This window comes from Hibiscus syriacus, unplaced genomic scaffold, assembly GCF_006381635.1.
Source record: "Hibiscus syriacus cultivar Baekdansim isolate YM2019G1 unplaced genomic scaffold, ASM638163v2 tig00110201_pilon, whole genome shotgun sequence".
In the NCBI taxonomy this organism is placed as follows: Eukaryota; Viridiplantae; Streptophyta; class Magnoliopsida; order Malvales; family Malvaceae; genus Hibiscus; species Hibiscus syriacus.
Window position 1 is genome coordinate 878,363 of NW_024062624.1, and position 14,897 is coordinate 893,259.

At 35.8% G+C, this 14,897-nt stretch overlaps 1 protein-coding gene across 1 annotated transcript in view; it reads left to right on the forward strand.

The window, feature by feature from the left end:
* Window positions 1-1,034: 1,034 nt before the first annotated feature.
* LOC120218743 (myosin-15-like) overlaps window positions 1,035-14,897 on the forward strand; it is a 30,850-nt gene continuing 16,987 nt past the window's right edge. Inside the window, exons 1-16 of the mRNA XM_039215641.1 lie at window positions 1,035-1,216; window positions 1,424-1,552; window positions 1,655-1,804; window positions 2,647-2,792; window positions 2,887-3,043; window positions 3,452-3,510; window positions 4,741-4,897; window positions 5,404-5,553; window positions 5,634-5,770; window positions 6,350-6,496; window positions 6,634-6,735; window positions 6,935-6,992; window positions 7,098-7,199; window positions 7,709-7,746; window positions 7,843-7,969; window positions 8,056-8,229. Coding sequence (XP_039071572.1) covers window positions 1,211-1,216; window positions 1,424-1,552; window positions 1,655-1,804; window positions 2,647-2,792; window positions 2,887-3,043; window positions 3,452-3,510; window positions 4,741-4,897; window positions 5,404-5,553; window positions 5,634-5,770; window positions 6,350-6,496; window positions 6,634-6,735; window positions 6,935-6,992; window positions 7,098-7,199; window positions 7,709-7,746; window positions 7,843-7,969; window positions 8,056-8,229 — 1,839 coding nt within the window. The 5' untranslated portion in view covers window positions 1,035-1,210. The remainder of the gene's footprint in view (window positions 1,217-1,423; window positions 1,553-1,654; window positions 1,805-2,646; window positions 2,793-2,886; window positions 3,044-3,451; window positions 3,511-4,740; window positions 4,898-5,403; window positions 5,554-5,633; window positions 5,771-6,349; window positions 6,497-6,633; window positions 6,736-6,934; window positions 6,993-7,097; window positions 7,200-7,708; window positions 7,747-7,842; window positions 7,970-8,055; window positions 8,230-14,897) is intronic.

A 14,897-nucleotide genomic window follows, 5' to 3' on the forward strand; every position in this document is an offset into this window, starting at 1 on the left:
ATAAATATAATAATATTATTTTAACTTTAAATTCATAATTGATTTGTATAAAAAATTATTAAAATTGAATTTCAAATAAATAGAAACTAAACCAATAATTACAAAACCAATTTTTGGTCAAGCTTAAACGGTGGTATGAGCTTGTAAAAGCTTTGTTTACAAGTGAATGGTTTTTAATCAGAATGATCAAAATATTTGGACTCGTCAAATTTTAATTTGATATAATATCATAAATTTATATTTTTAATTCGAGTTTAAAATCAATTAATTAAATTTATTTTTTAAAAAAAGTATAGATTAGAATAAAATAAAATTTGATACAGAAAATTAACTTGTCATTATAATATCTCTATAGTTAAAAACAATTATTATCAAACCTCTATCTATCTATATTTTAAAATTTAAAATAAGTTTCCAACAAATTTAAATTAAATCTAAATTTTAAATTTTAAATTTTAAGTTGTATGAAGATCAGGAAAAGAAGAAGAAGAAGAAGATCCGTGCCGTGACCATTAATTGCCGTGGGGTAAAGCCCGTATTTGTCAAGTGAAGTGGACATTTTGTCTTCCGTTTTAATAAGGCCAGTAATGGCTAAACCGCCTACATTCTTTCTGGGTTGCATCATAGATGCTTACCATAAACTAAACCCTGGAAATATGTGGACTTCGTTGCGTTGTTCGTACCTAACAACAAAATTTACCACAACGGCCCTTTCCTTTGATCGACTTTTACAGTAAAAATCTTTAAAATGAATCAACAAATCTTGAAAGATGGGTGGATTTTGAAATTTGAATTTCGAATGAGGAATGAATGACTTCATTTTCCTTTTTTTTAAGAAATGTAAATGGGAATGAAGCGTTGGAAAAAGAATGGAAGAGAAAAGTTAAGTGAAACCACAGTTCGTGGCTATGGGCTATGAATATGGACCGGACATCCCCACATATAAAAACTATTAAAATTCGAAGTTTCAAAATATTGGATTTTTCTTTTTGAAGATTTGAAATTTTCAATTTTCCCAGCAACCAAACAAACAGTCAAAGCAAACTGCCCCGCTCTAAAATGGAAACCAAGCAAGGCAAAGGGTGTACTGTAAAGAGTGACGTGTCGGATACGAAATATTAAAGAAAAAAAGAAAAATACTCGTTCAATATTGTTCAGAGTCTACAGCACCAGTTAGGGCGGGAAGTCGAAAAAATTCACAGCTAATAACATGCCCGTAATCTCCCTCCCTCCCTCCCTCCCTCTCTCTCGGTTTTGTCTTTCTGTGTCCATTTAGGGTTTCTTTGAAATTTCCAAAGTCACACTCGTCGTACCCTCATTTCTCTTCACTGTAACAAACAAACAAACAAAAGCGAGTTTCATTAGGGTTTCGTTTTAATTAGTTTTCTTACTTGGTTTATTGAATTTTTGATTTTTTTTTCAGGAACGAGACATGAACTTGCGCGAGGGTGCTAAGGTGTGGGTTGAAGACAAGAACTTGGCCTGGGTAGCCGCTGAAATTATTGATCTTAGAGGCAAACAGGTCCAAGTCCAAGCCGCCTCTGGTAAAACGGTATAAGTTTCATTCACTTCCGTTTATTTATTTTTATTTTTGGATATTTTGAACTTTTTTGTTTGCTTAATGTTGAACTTTTGATTTCATTTCGTTGTTCAGGTGTTGGCGTTGCCAGAGAAATTGTTTCCTAGAGATGCAGATGAAGAGGAAGAACATGGCGGTGTTGATGATATGACAAAATTGACTTATTTGAATGAGCCTGGCGTTCTCTATAATCTTCAGAGGAGATATGCTTTGAATGATATTTATGTAAGTTTAAATCTGTTAATTCCTCGAGTGATGTTTAAAATTATGCTTAGTTCTGAACCTAATTATTGTTTTTCTATCATATTACTTTGTAGTTGTTTAAAATGCTAATGATTAAAATATAAGCTCAATATATTTCATTTGTTACATGTCAGTGAAATTATGGAGTACAGGATCCACTATGCAGCATGTGTTCCAATTTTGGTTAAATATGTTTCTTATAAATGCTTGAATTTTATTTCCTCAGGAGAACTAGTTATTCCCTCACGTTAATTAAGAAACCCATTCAGATTCTTTGAAGGCATGCAAGTCTTTCGTTTTCTTTTATTTCTTACTTATTCCCAAATTTAGAGCTTCTTGTGGTTATCGCACCAACTTTAGATTTTTTGCTTTCCTCTTCTGCTTAGATGTTATGTTCTAGATGGTCTTGACTAAATGACAACACCTGTTAACTTTGTCGATAAGGAGTATAATGCTGGCATTATTTACTTATGTTAGGTTTCTTTCGCATTATGTTGGTTTAATTGGCATACCATATGAACCTGTTACTCGAAGAGATCTCTAATTGTTATCTAGGCATGGTTTCTTTCTCTTTCTCGCAAAGATTAATTCATTTGAAGAGACATCGTTGACTAAATTTGTATCTGACAAATTTGGTTACTGAGTTTCATTATCTGTTCATTAGTGATTGACTCTGATTTTTTAATGCTGTTATTAGTGATATTTAGCTAATTGCGGTTTACATATTTTAGTTTAAAAAGAAATAACTTTTTCTGATTTTCTTAGTATTCTTAGTTGGTACTTTTTCAACTACCAGAACCAGTTACAAAGCTTCTCTTTTATAGACATATACAGGAAGCATTTTGATAGCAGTTAATCCATTCACAAAGCTTCCTCATCTTTACAATGTGCATATGATGGAGCAGTACAAGGGTGCTCCATTTGGGGAGCTAAGTCCCCATGTTTTTGCTGTGGCTGATGTATCATATAGGTATGTCATCTTTTTCTGGACGCTTGATCCATAATGCCCTGGTGATGGCATGATTTTAATCGTTATCTATTAAATCCTCTGTTTTATTACATAGGGCAATGATGAATGAGGGCCGAAGCCAGTCTATACTAGTCAGTGGAGAAAGTGGGGCCGGTAAAACTGAGACAACAAAGCTAATTATGCAATATCTTACTTTTGTTGGAGGCCGTACAGCCGGTGATGACCAAAGTGTCGAGCAGCAAGTTCTTGAAGTAAGATTACATGAGTTGACTAACTTTATTACCCCTTGAACGCAATGGCTACATATATACTCTTTTTTTTTTCTCTTATTAGGTTTTCTCTTAATGCTAAATACGGTCTGTGTTTGTGTGTTTCTTTTTTCCTCCGGGGTAGTGGGGGTTGGGTGGACTGGCATGGCAGGTAGCCCACTGTTTATGAAAGTTAAGCAATCACTACATTTTTTGCTCTAGGTTGATGCAAATTACTTTTAGAATGGTAAAAACTTTTGTTTTGCTTTGTACTTTTATTGAAGCTTAATAAAGGATCATATAAACTAATTATGTGGTTTAGCCTAGTTCATTTTTTCTTACATACTCTGGGAATGCACTGCCCCTTTTTGTTACCGACATGCTCTTGATTTCATTTCCTTTATGATTCAGTCAAATCCACTGTTGGAGGCTTTTGGAAATGCAAGGACTGTTAGAAATGACAATTCGAGGTGAGCTTTAGAACCCTTTTCTCAAAATACATGTGGCTACTGGCTAGTGTATTGACCTACTCATTGACCAGCAGTGTGTAGGGTTATAGACCTTTTCAAGTAGACTTTATTACTATGAAGTTTGAAGTAAGAGTTACCTTCAAATTGTTGCTGATCTGATCATACTTATCCATGTTGTTTCTCTCATCTTCAATTCTGCCTTCACTGCTGTCTTTATATGTTATTCTTGGTGAGTAATTCCCATTACAGACGTGCATATGAAGACTACATATGAAGACTGTTCAACTATTTATTTATTTATTTATCTATTTATTTATTTATACATGCATTGCATTGCATTTCATCTTTATTTTTAATTTTCTGACTGCTGGAGGTCTTCCACGGAGAAGGGTTTGTTTTTCTTTGCTTCAATCCAGCAACAGTTTGAGGATCGCTTGATTGTTGAAACTGATAGTAAAATTGTGGTGGACTGGATCAAGAACTATGATAGATGTCCCAATGTATATGTAGACCTTGTGAACGAAATTGTTACTAAGTTAAGAGGTTTGGGAGGCATTATTAGATGGGTTGCTAGGTCAGCTAATGTTGAGGCTGATGCCTTAGCTAAGGCTGGTATTGGCTAGCTTTAAAGTCTTTTGGTTATGTTTGGGTCTGTTATTTTTAAGCTATGGGTTGGTGTGTATAGGGAGTCTATATGATTGTTCCCTAAGTATTATGTAATTTATGCGTTTTAATGAATTTTAAGGCACTCTTTCCCTCCTTCCGCTGATTAAGGAGCAATTTATGTTCCATTAATCATGAAGGGGGTTTTAACGAGGCCTGCCATTCCTATAAAAAAACCTGGCGTTGGGGGCAGCCTACTACCCTACCTCCCCCTTACCCCATTGCATATGGGAATAGAGTTTGTTGTTGTTGTTGTTGTTGTTGTTGGTGAGTAATGATTATCGAGTGATCTGTAATCGTGTAAGATGGAGGAATCCAAGTAGTTTATTCTTTTGTTTGTGTATCAACATATGTTTTAATTGCATCAAGATGGGGGAATATAAAATGACTTTACTTGAATTATGTCACATAAAGCCATATAATTGTGACTCAGAATATGTTAAGCTTGTGCTTTTTCCATAATACATGCCAGTGTGCTGTTGTATGCTGAGAAATTGGAAGTGCCTGAGGATATAATTTATTTATCTTCTTGTACTGTTGCTTAATCCTTTATTTTGTTTGTGGCAGTCGTTTTGGCAAGTTTGTTGAGATCCAATTTGATGCAAATGGTAGAATATCTGGTGCTGCAGTTAGAACTTACCTTCTTGAACGGTCCCGTGTTGTTCAGATAACAGATCCTGAGAGGAATTATCATTGCTTCTATCAGTTGTGTGCATCTGGGAAAGTAATATGTCTCTCTTTATCTTGTTTTTTGGTCATACATGTCTCTTTTTCTCTTTCCCTTCCCTTCATTGTCTGGCTCACAGTGTTTATGCATGTGTACAATTTGTGTACACACCCTATATATGCTTGCGAATGTTTTGTTTATTGTTGTAGATTGCTGCACTTTCAGTTATTGCAAGTACCGTGTTTAATTTGTGTACATCTACACATTCTATGAGATCTTTTTGTATGAATGTGCATCCCCTTTCCCCCCTTCTGTGTTGTTGAATGTGTCCTACAAATGTTTTTGTTAGTTAACACACTTAATATATGCATATAAGGAATCTGTGTAGTGCTGATAGCTGTTTCTACTGCTCTAATACTATTTTTTTTTAAATATGGCTTTAGGTGATTACATTGCACTATTAGAATTCAGAAGGCTATTTCATTGGTTTCAGGGTATAAAATAAAGGCCTAGATAACTTAATCCCTTAACTGGGATATTTTCATCCCTATCACTTTATTCAGGATGCAGAAAAGTACAAATTAGGCCATCCAAGCCACTTTCATTATTTAAATCAAAGTAAGACATATGAACTTGAAGGAGTGAGCAATGCAGAGGAATATATGAAGACAAGGAGGGCAATGGATATTGTTGGAATCAGTCATGAGGACCAGGTTTGAGAATATTACACTTTGCTTGTGCCTTTAATTTATTTTTCCTTGAATGACCGCATGCTACTGTCATTTTTAATCAGGAAGCTATATTTCGCACTTTGGCTGCTATTTTGCACCTGGGAAACATTGAATTTTCCCCTGGAAGAGAGCACGATTCTTCAGTTATTAAAGATCAGAAATCTACTTTCCATTTGCAGACGGCTGCTGATCTTTTTAGGTGGGTGATACTAGAAGATAGATTTTGTTCTTGTCTTGTTTTAATCATATATTCTTGAGTAGAGTATCAATTATGTAACCTTCTTGGGTGTTTTCACAATCTAAAGGCAAAATTACCATATGGAACTTGAGGTTTGGTTTGGGAATTGCATTGTTTACTTGGTAATCAATAGTTTATGTTGATTTGTTCTGTGATTGATGTGCTAATTAATAAATTATTGATAATCATTCTTTTGAGTTTGGTTACTTAATGGGACACCTCTTAATAAAATATTTTCAATACTGTTTGGGACAAAAAAGGATGAAAATCAAAGTTGTAATTAATTATCAGTAGTGTACGGAAACGGTTGTTGTATAATTAGTTCAAATTTCAGCAATAAAAGTATATATTTTAAACACCTAATATTTGGCATGGAGGTTTTGAGTTTATTAAATAGTCTGTAACTTGCAGATCAGCAACGAAATTGTAGGTTGCCGACTAATTCAAGCCAGCCACGCGTTGATCTATTCAATTTCCATTGTTCATTTTTTAGATTTTCATTCTCTTGTTAATCACGTTATCAAATTGTTCATTTTCCAGGTGTGATGTGAACCTCTTGTTGGCGACATTGTGTACTCGTACCATTCAAACCCGTGAAGGTAGTATTGTTAAAGCTCTTGATTGTAATGCTGCTGTGGCTAGTCGGGATGCATTGGCAAAAACAGTTTATTCTCGATTGTTTGATTGGTATGCTTATGTTTATGCATGTTTATAGGCATTTATTTTATAACGTATATTTTGTATGATAATTTAAACTTTTCTGTGCTGAACTTTTATGATAAGTAAACCTTTTTTGTTCTAAATTTTTCTTTTTATTTCCGAAGGCTTGTTGATAAGATTAATTTGTCTGTGGGGCAAGATCCGGATTCCCGTGTACAAATTGGAGTTTTGGACATCTATGGATTTGAATGCTTTAAGCATAATAGGTAAAATTCAATTCTTTGGTTTTGTATGTTCATTTAATGTTTTTATTGTTATTATTGTTTAAATCTACTGCTTTAGTGTATCTTATGTGATGTATGCATATGTACTCTCTAATCTTTAGTGCTTTACATTTCTCAATACTTACATAGAGTTGTATTCGTGTTTCTTTTCTTTGATTGATTGTCATCTTCTGTGCCCTAGTTTTGAGCAATTTTGCATTAATTTTGCGAATGAAAAGCTTCAGCAGCATTTCAATGAGGTTAGTAATAAATCTTCCGTGCAATAAAGTCTACATTCATTTTGTTTGTGCTATGCAGTCCAGTTTACTGGTTTTTTCTTATATTCTTTTCTTCATTTATTTCAGCATGTATTCAAGATGGAGCAGGATGAATATAGGAAAGAAGAAATTAATTGGAGCTACATCGAATTTATAGACAACCAAGATGTTCTGGATCTGATTGAGAAGGTTTTTATTCATGGTCTTCTGAAAAGAAATATTTGTCTTTTCTGTTTGTTATCTCTGTCGGCAGTAGAGTGTTACATTTGCTATTTTTATCTTGCTTATAATATGATCATGATAGTCTTATCTAAGATTCTTCCGTTATCATCATGGTTTATTTGGATTTCACTTGCAATATCCCTTAATACAGTTGGATTTCTTAAGAGCATTGTGTCATTTACCGGTGCTGTTATTATAAGTAGTGTTTCTTTTAGGGGCAAGGATGAATTTAACTTACAGGATGTGCACTTGAAATTCACAGCTTTATGATATTTAGTGATTACTGATTAGCAATATACATATAGGTACAGTTATTGTTTTTCACCGGGTAAAATTGCCCTTGAGCAAATATGTAACTCCAATTTGTACACTTTTTAAGTATTTATATCATTTGACTTGTTTCTTCTATTTCTTTCTTTCCATTTAAATGTTCTTTGTTCCCATTAGGCCTTATACTATTGTGATTGCATATGCAGAAACCCATTGGGATAATTTCTCTCTTGGATGAAGCTTGGTACTGTTTAAATCCTTCATTATAAATTGGTGTGTGTTGCTCTATACTATTTAATCATTGCTGTTAATCCTTATCCTGATTTTCTTATTTGTGCAGCATGTTCCCAAAATCCACACATGAAACATTTTCGACCAAATTGTTTCAGAATTTCCGAGGTCACCCGAGATTGGAGAAGGCTAAGTTTTCAGAAACAGATTTTACTGTTTCCCATTATGCTGGCAAGGCAAGTGATAGAATATTGTGTCTTGGATAATGTAACTATGTTCGGATAAGGCAGATATAGTGATGATGTACTTCCTTTCCTTTTAGGTTACTTATCAAACAGATTCCTTTATAGACAAAAACCGGGATTATGTTGTAGTAGAACATTGTAATCTCTTGGCTTCTTCTAAATGCCAATTTGTGGCGAGTCTTTTCCCTTCACCTCCGCATGAATCTTCAAGATCATCGTACAAATTTTCTTCAGTCGCCACAAGATTTAAGGTACATAACTTTTTTTGGTTTTTGATGGCTTTCCTTAGGAGTTAGAAATTTAAAGAAGTTTTTACTAGTTATGCCATATGATATATTCAGATAATTTTTATTATTTCTTGTTGATATTAATATGCTTTTCACTTGAGAAGTTAACTCCGAGTGCAATCTATGATTGAAAAACTGTTCCTTTTAGTTCTTTGACATTCACTAGTGCATGGACTCAGAATTTTTTTACATCCTATACATGATGCGATGGCATGGATTCGAGTGTAGAATTTGTCCGGCATTTTGATTTTTATTCAGACTAAGGTCTCTTTCTTGTACAGAAAATCTGAAAACCCCAATTCTGTAGTAGTATTGTTATATATTTTTTTGATAGGAATAGGAGGTCTCATTAAAAATCTCCCTCTTAGTGGACGTTACCCGTAAGGTAAGGCCCAACTAGCGGAAGGAGGAAAAGAGTACATTTTTTTTATAGGAATAGGAGGCCTCATTAAAAACCTCCCTCTTAGTTGGCTCTTGTGAAAGAGGCAACTAGCGGAAGGAGGAAAAGAGTACCTCATTTTATTAATAACCCATAATTACATAAGATACAACTTAAATAATAAACTTCCCTAGATAAAATACATAACACTACAACAACAGAACACAACACCTCAACCAATCCCCTCTTTTGCTAACTTGTCTGCTTCCCAATTACAACTCCTTGGAATCCAATTAATAATAAAACCCCTAGCACATACATAAGCCCCAATTTCCTCAACCAAAGAGCTAAAAAACGTTGGGGCAGAAATAGGTATTAAGATCCAATCCACTGCTTTCCTGCAATCACTCTCTAGGATAAGTCTTCCCTTCGTTGCCCACTCCGATGAAAGAAATACATCAATTTCCTGCTTAATAGCTTTTAACTCAGCTAACATAGGAGGGCCAGGTCCCACAGCCATAGAGAAAGAGGCTAAAATAGAGCAGTTGGAATCTTTCAAAACTCCTTCAATTCCTCCCTGCAGCCCATCCCCTCTCACTGCCTATCAACATTGAATTTAAAGAAATCATAAGGGGGCGGAGACCAACAAATAACCTTCTTCTTCTTAGATATCTTAGTATGGATTTTGTCTGCAAGCGATGGATCCCCTATTAATAAATCAGCCTGAATGTTAACAAGAGGAAATTTAGCTAAGAACCATTTAGCCAGCCTAAATCTGATTATAAAGAACAGAGATGAGCTATCAAAATTCCAGTTTTCAAATACCACCGAATTCCTCGCTTTCCATAGTGACCATAAAACTACTCCAGGAATAAACTTCCAGATGGTAGAGTACTCCCAAATATAGGACCAAGAACAAAGTAGTGAAACCGGATCTTGGGGCAAAACTGTAGTAATATCCCAAAAATTAATGAATCTATTCCACAGCTCTATTGCAACCGAACAAGATACAAAAAGATGTTGTACTGACTCCTCAAAGTTATGACATAATGGACACTGGACATTTTCCAGATTAACTCCTCTCTTCTTAAGTTCCACTCTAACAGCCACTTTCCTATGAGAAATCTGCCATAGGAAAGTTTCCACTCTAGGAGGTACCAAACCAGACCAAACCCACTCCTTCCACTGAAAAGTATCTCCATTTCTGCTTGAAAGAGCCATTCTGCATGATTTAACTGAGAACAAACCATCACCATTCCCCGACCACCCAAGAAAATCATCTACTGATTCAGTCAGGCGAATATTATCAATCAAAAGCATTAATGACATCCACTGATCCAATTCCCAGTCAGGAAAAAAGTACCTCAATTTATTAATGAAAGCCAAGTTACATAAGACTTAAAAACACTTTTACATACAACATAAGACCTCACACACTCCTCTAGCTTCTAAGCTCAGAAACTGACACCAACTGAAACAGACAAAATAATCACCCGATCCCCTCTTTTGCTAGCTTGTCAGCCTCACAATTACAAGACCTTGGAATCCACCTAACAATAAAATTTCTAAAAGAAACAATAGATACAATTTCCTTAACAAAATTTGACAGGAAAGAGGAACCAAAGCTTGATCTTTGATCCAATCCACGACAAGCTTGCAATCACATTCAATAATGTGTATGCCCTTGAACAACCATTCTAAAGAAACAAAGATATCAATGCCTCTTTTTACAGCTTTCAATTATGCTAAATAGGGATGAGAAGGACCAACATTTTCTGAAAAAGAGATAAGTGTAACCCGATTCAGTTCCTTAGAAGCAGAGATACTATCTGCCAAGGAAGGATCACCAATTAAAGAATCCACCTTAATATAGGAAAGAGGATATTTTGCTAGAAACCATCTTGCTAGCCTTAAGCGAACAGTGAAAAACAGTGAAAGCTTGTCTAGTTTACCATTATCAAAGATAATTTCATTCCTGATTCTCCAAGTTGACCATAGCACTACACCCGGAATAAACTTCCAAATAACCGAAGAAGGCCTCAAATCAGACCAAGAACTAAGTAAGGAAGGTGAGTCAAATGGAAAAGCTAGACTTATACCCCAATAACAAATTAATTTATTCCACAGCTCCCACGAAACTTGACAGAACAAAAAAAGATGCTGGACTGATTCATCACATAGGTTGCACAAAGGGCAGTTAGTGTTCTCCCCTATAGTAACCCCCTTTTCATTAATTCCATTCTAACAGCAACTTTTTGATGAGATAGCTGCCAAAGGAAAGTCTCCACTCTAGGAGGGACTAATCCCAGCCAAACACAGTTTCTCCATTGAAATGTATCCTCATAAACAGTCTCTAGAGATTTCCTGCACTCTTTGACAGAAAACAACCCGTCCCCCAAGCCATCCCACAGCAGGCAATCCTCCAAAGATTCAATCAGTTTAATGTCTTTAAGGCTGTTCAATAACTCAACCAACTGCAACACTTCCCAATCACATAGATTCCTCCTCTTTTTAATATTCCACTCCCATCCATTCAAGTCAAAACTACCAAAATCAGCCACATTGCCACCTTTGTTAGTAGAAAGTGCAAAATTCCTAGGAAAAAGAATTTTTAATGGACAATCCCAAGCCAAGTATCCTTCCAAAAAGAGACAGATTTTCCATTCCCTATTTGTATTTTTGCATGAGATCTAAGGCACCCTCCAATGAAGTCATTCTTTGAGAAGTTATTGACAATTCCCCTCCAAATCCACGAGTCTTTCTGAGATAGGGCCTTAGTGATATTCAAGGAATGACAACTCACATTATGTTTATTACAAAAGAATTTCTTCCATATCGAGTCTTTCTCATTTGCAAACTTCCATACCCACTTCCCCAACAACGCTCGATTGGTAAGATTCAAATCAACAACTCCTAAACCTCCACCACTCAACGGCTTACAAATCTTTTTCCAACTAACCCAATGCATTTTCTTCTTCTCGCCCCCTCCACCCCAAAGAAAATTCGACATCAAAGAATTTAACTGTTGAGAAATAGTAGATGACATCTTGAAAATAGATAGATAAAAAATGGGTAAAGATGAAAGTACCGACTTTATAAGCACCAATCTGCCAGCCATGGATAAAGATGAAGCTTTCCACCCCGCCAATTTTCTACTAAAATTCTCTATGACCGGCTCCCACAACTTCTCTGAATTCTTTTCTGCACCTAAAGGGAGGCCTAAATATACTGTCGGGAAAGAGTCAATAGAACAGTCAATATCCCTCGCCCATTCTTCAAGTAAGTCATTCTCCATATTAATACCATAAAGTTTACTTTTGGCTAAATTGAGATGGAGCCCCGTCATTAGGCTAAAAATCCTCAAAACTCTTCTAACATTCTTGATCTGGGTAATAGAGGCTCGACAAAATATAATTAAATTGTCCGCAAACTACAGGTGTGATAAATTAAAGGAATTTTGATCATTGCCGAACGAAAACCCTTGAAACAAACCCAAATCCACTGCTTTTGTAAGCATCTTATGAAGCAGTTCCCCAACAACATTGAACAGAATAGGAGAGAGGCTACATCCTTGCCTTAATCCTTTATCAATAAGAAATTCTTCTGTAGGGGACCCATTGACTAGGACCGATATAGAAGCTGTGGAAATACATTGTGTTGTCCAAGAACACCACCTATCACCAAAACCCATCTCTTTCAATAATCTTATAACAATCTGCCATTCCACTATGTCATACGCTCTGCTGAAGTCTACTTTAAAGACAACCCCTTTAAGCCCTTGTTTCCTCCAACTGTCAATTCCTTCATTGGCCACACAAGCACATTCCAACAATTGTCTCCCTGGAATAAATGCAAACTGATTAGGACTGATAATATCTTTGACACAAGAAATAAGTCTCTTTGAAAGCACTTTTGATAGAATTTTATATAGGCTGCTCACAAGACTAATGGGTCTATAGTCTTCTATACTCTCCGGATTACCTTTCTTTGGAATCAAGGTAATAAAAGCGTGGTTAACCCCGTGTACCCACTCCTTTTCTTCAAAGAAATCTGAAAAAAAACTCCATAATCTGCTCCTTCAAATGATTCCAGTATTTCTTATAAAAACCCATGGTAAAACCATCCGGACCGGGAGCTTTAGCACTATTTGAAGAAGAAATTGCATTCCATACTTCTTGCTCTGTAAATTCCTCCTCCAGATAAGCCCTTTGAACTGCTGATATTTTCATAAAATAAGAATCTAGACCCTCAGAAGCTGCTTTTGTGTTGTATGCAGTCCTGAAAAACTCAAACACTGTTTTTTATCTTAACTGGATCCAAAATTACCACCCCATCAATTTTCAGAGAATGAATGGTATTGACACTATTTCTTTTCATAGCAGTAAGGTGAAAAAACCTCGTATTTTTGTCTCCGTTTTTGATCCATCTATTTCTTGAATTCTGCCACCAAATGCTTTCCTCGATCCTTAACAATCTCCACAGCTCATTTTTGAATTCAATCAACTGATCCCATTCCCCCTTAGACAGCATTCCACCTTGTGACTTTAAATCCAATTCGTTTATTTTCACTTCAAGCAGCGAAATAGAGTCTGCTAGCCCTAAATAACTGCTGCCAGGCCAACTTCTGATCTTCTTCTTACTAAAGGGTTTGGGGCCCCAATTGTGACTAACATCCTCCAACAAGACCGAATTATGATCTGAAATTGATTTTGGTAAAAGGCATTGTGAAATCCTAGGAAAGCTGTTCAAAAATCTGCCACAAATTAGAAATCGATCTAGTCTAACCCATGTTGACAACTCTCTGTTACTGCACCAGGTGAAAGTACCTCCTGACATAGGCAGATCCATAAGGTTAGCTTGTTGTATAAATGATCTAAGAGTTTCAATAGCATGCCAATTTTGTGATCTCCTTTGCTTTTCTTCCGGAACAAGATACACATTGAAATCACCCCCAATACAAACGGGCAAATTCGTCAAATTAACATAACTCAGCAGCTCCCCAAAGAATTCCTCCTTTTCAGCTTCAATAACAGGTCCATATATATTAATGAAGACAAACTCCTTTGGCCATTCAAAAAAAATCCCCACTAATGCGATAAACCTACTATGAACATGCTGGTTAGTGACATTGAAAACATTTTCATTCCACATACTAATCAATCCACCCTTAGACCCATTTGCAGGAGAAACCACCACTCCCTTCAGCAAGTTTCCTCCAATCCTCCTTATGATCGACGCATGACACTGATCAAGTTTAGATTCTTGAATAAAAATCATAACAGGTTTTAACTTCTTAACTTGCCTTGCCACTACTAAAGATTTTTCCCTCCTCCCTAAACCTCTAATGTTCCAAGTAAGGATACTAAATTTCTGCATATACTGACTTCAAAACCAAACACCAAAAATATACCCTGCAAACTAGCATATCACCCTTCCCTTCCTACCTCCAAACCATTTTCAAGACTCACAATTTTATCAATAAAAGCCTTCTTCCCTTCCTTGAAAGAAATACCTAACATCTGACACACTTCCTATGTGGCCATTGCTTCCTCTACCAGCTTCGAAAAATGAGATGAAGCAGCAGTAGAAATATTAACCGTTTCCAAAGCTTCACTGATTAGAGCTCTTCTCTTCCTTCTTTTATTAAATCGTGACCCTGAAGCAGTGTAAGAAGCTGCTGCCAGACTCTCTGAATGATTACTGCCAATTAATGGGACGTTCGGTGTCTTCTGAACATCTGTTGAACAATTGATATCCTCTTCCTGTCCATTTCCCCTATATTCTGAAAAACTCTGTTGAAAATATCTGCTTTCATTTGCCTTCTGTCCTTGGTTCGGATTAACCTCTGAGCAAAATAATTCTGTTTCGTTATTTGCATCTAACCAAATTCGTCTATTTCTTGACCTTCTATAGACTCTAGCGTATCGACCTCTTTCTCTCCTACCACTGGGTGCACTTCTAATTGACATACTAGCATAATTTGAATGACCCATTCTCCAACTTTTAGAGCTCTTCATAAATCCTACATTATTATCCTCCTGCATGAAACTTCCTTCTGCTATCTTACCACGAGCAAAAATTTCCTCACCCTGTCCTTCCTCATTATCCTCTTCTAGAATATTGCAACTATCATCCTCCATTAATTCATAAAGAGAATGGAACTTGTTTTGTTTATCCAGTCCATCCCACTTAATTTTAACAGCAGGCCCAGCCGAAATTAGTTTAGAGACTGATGAAGATGATTCCCCATCAG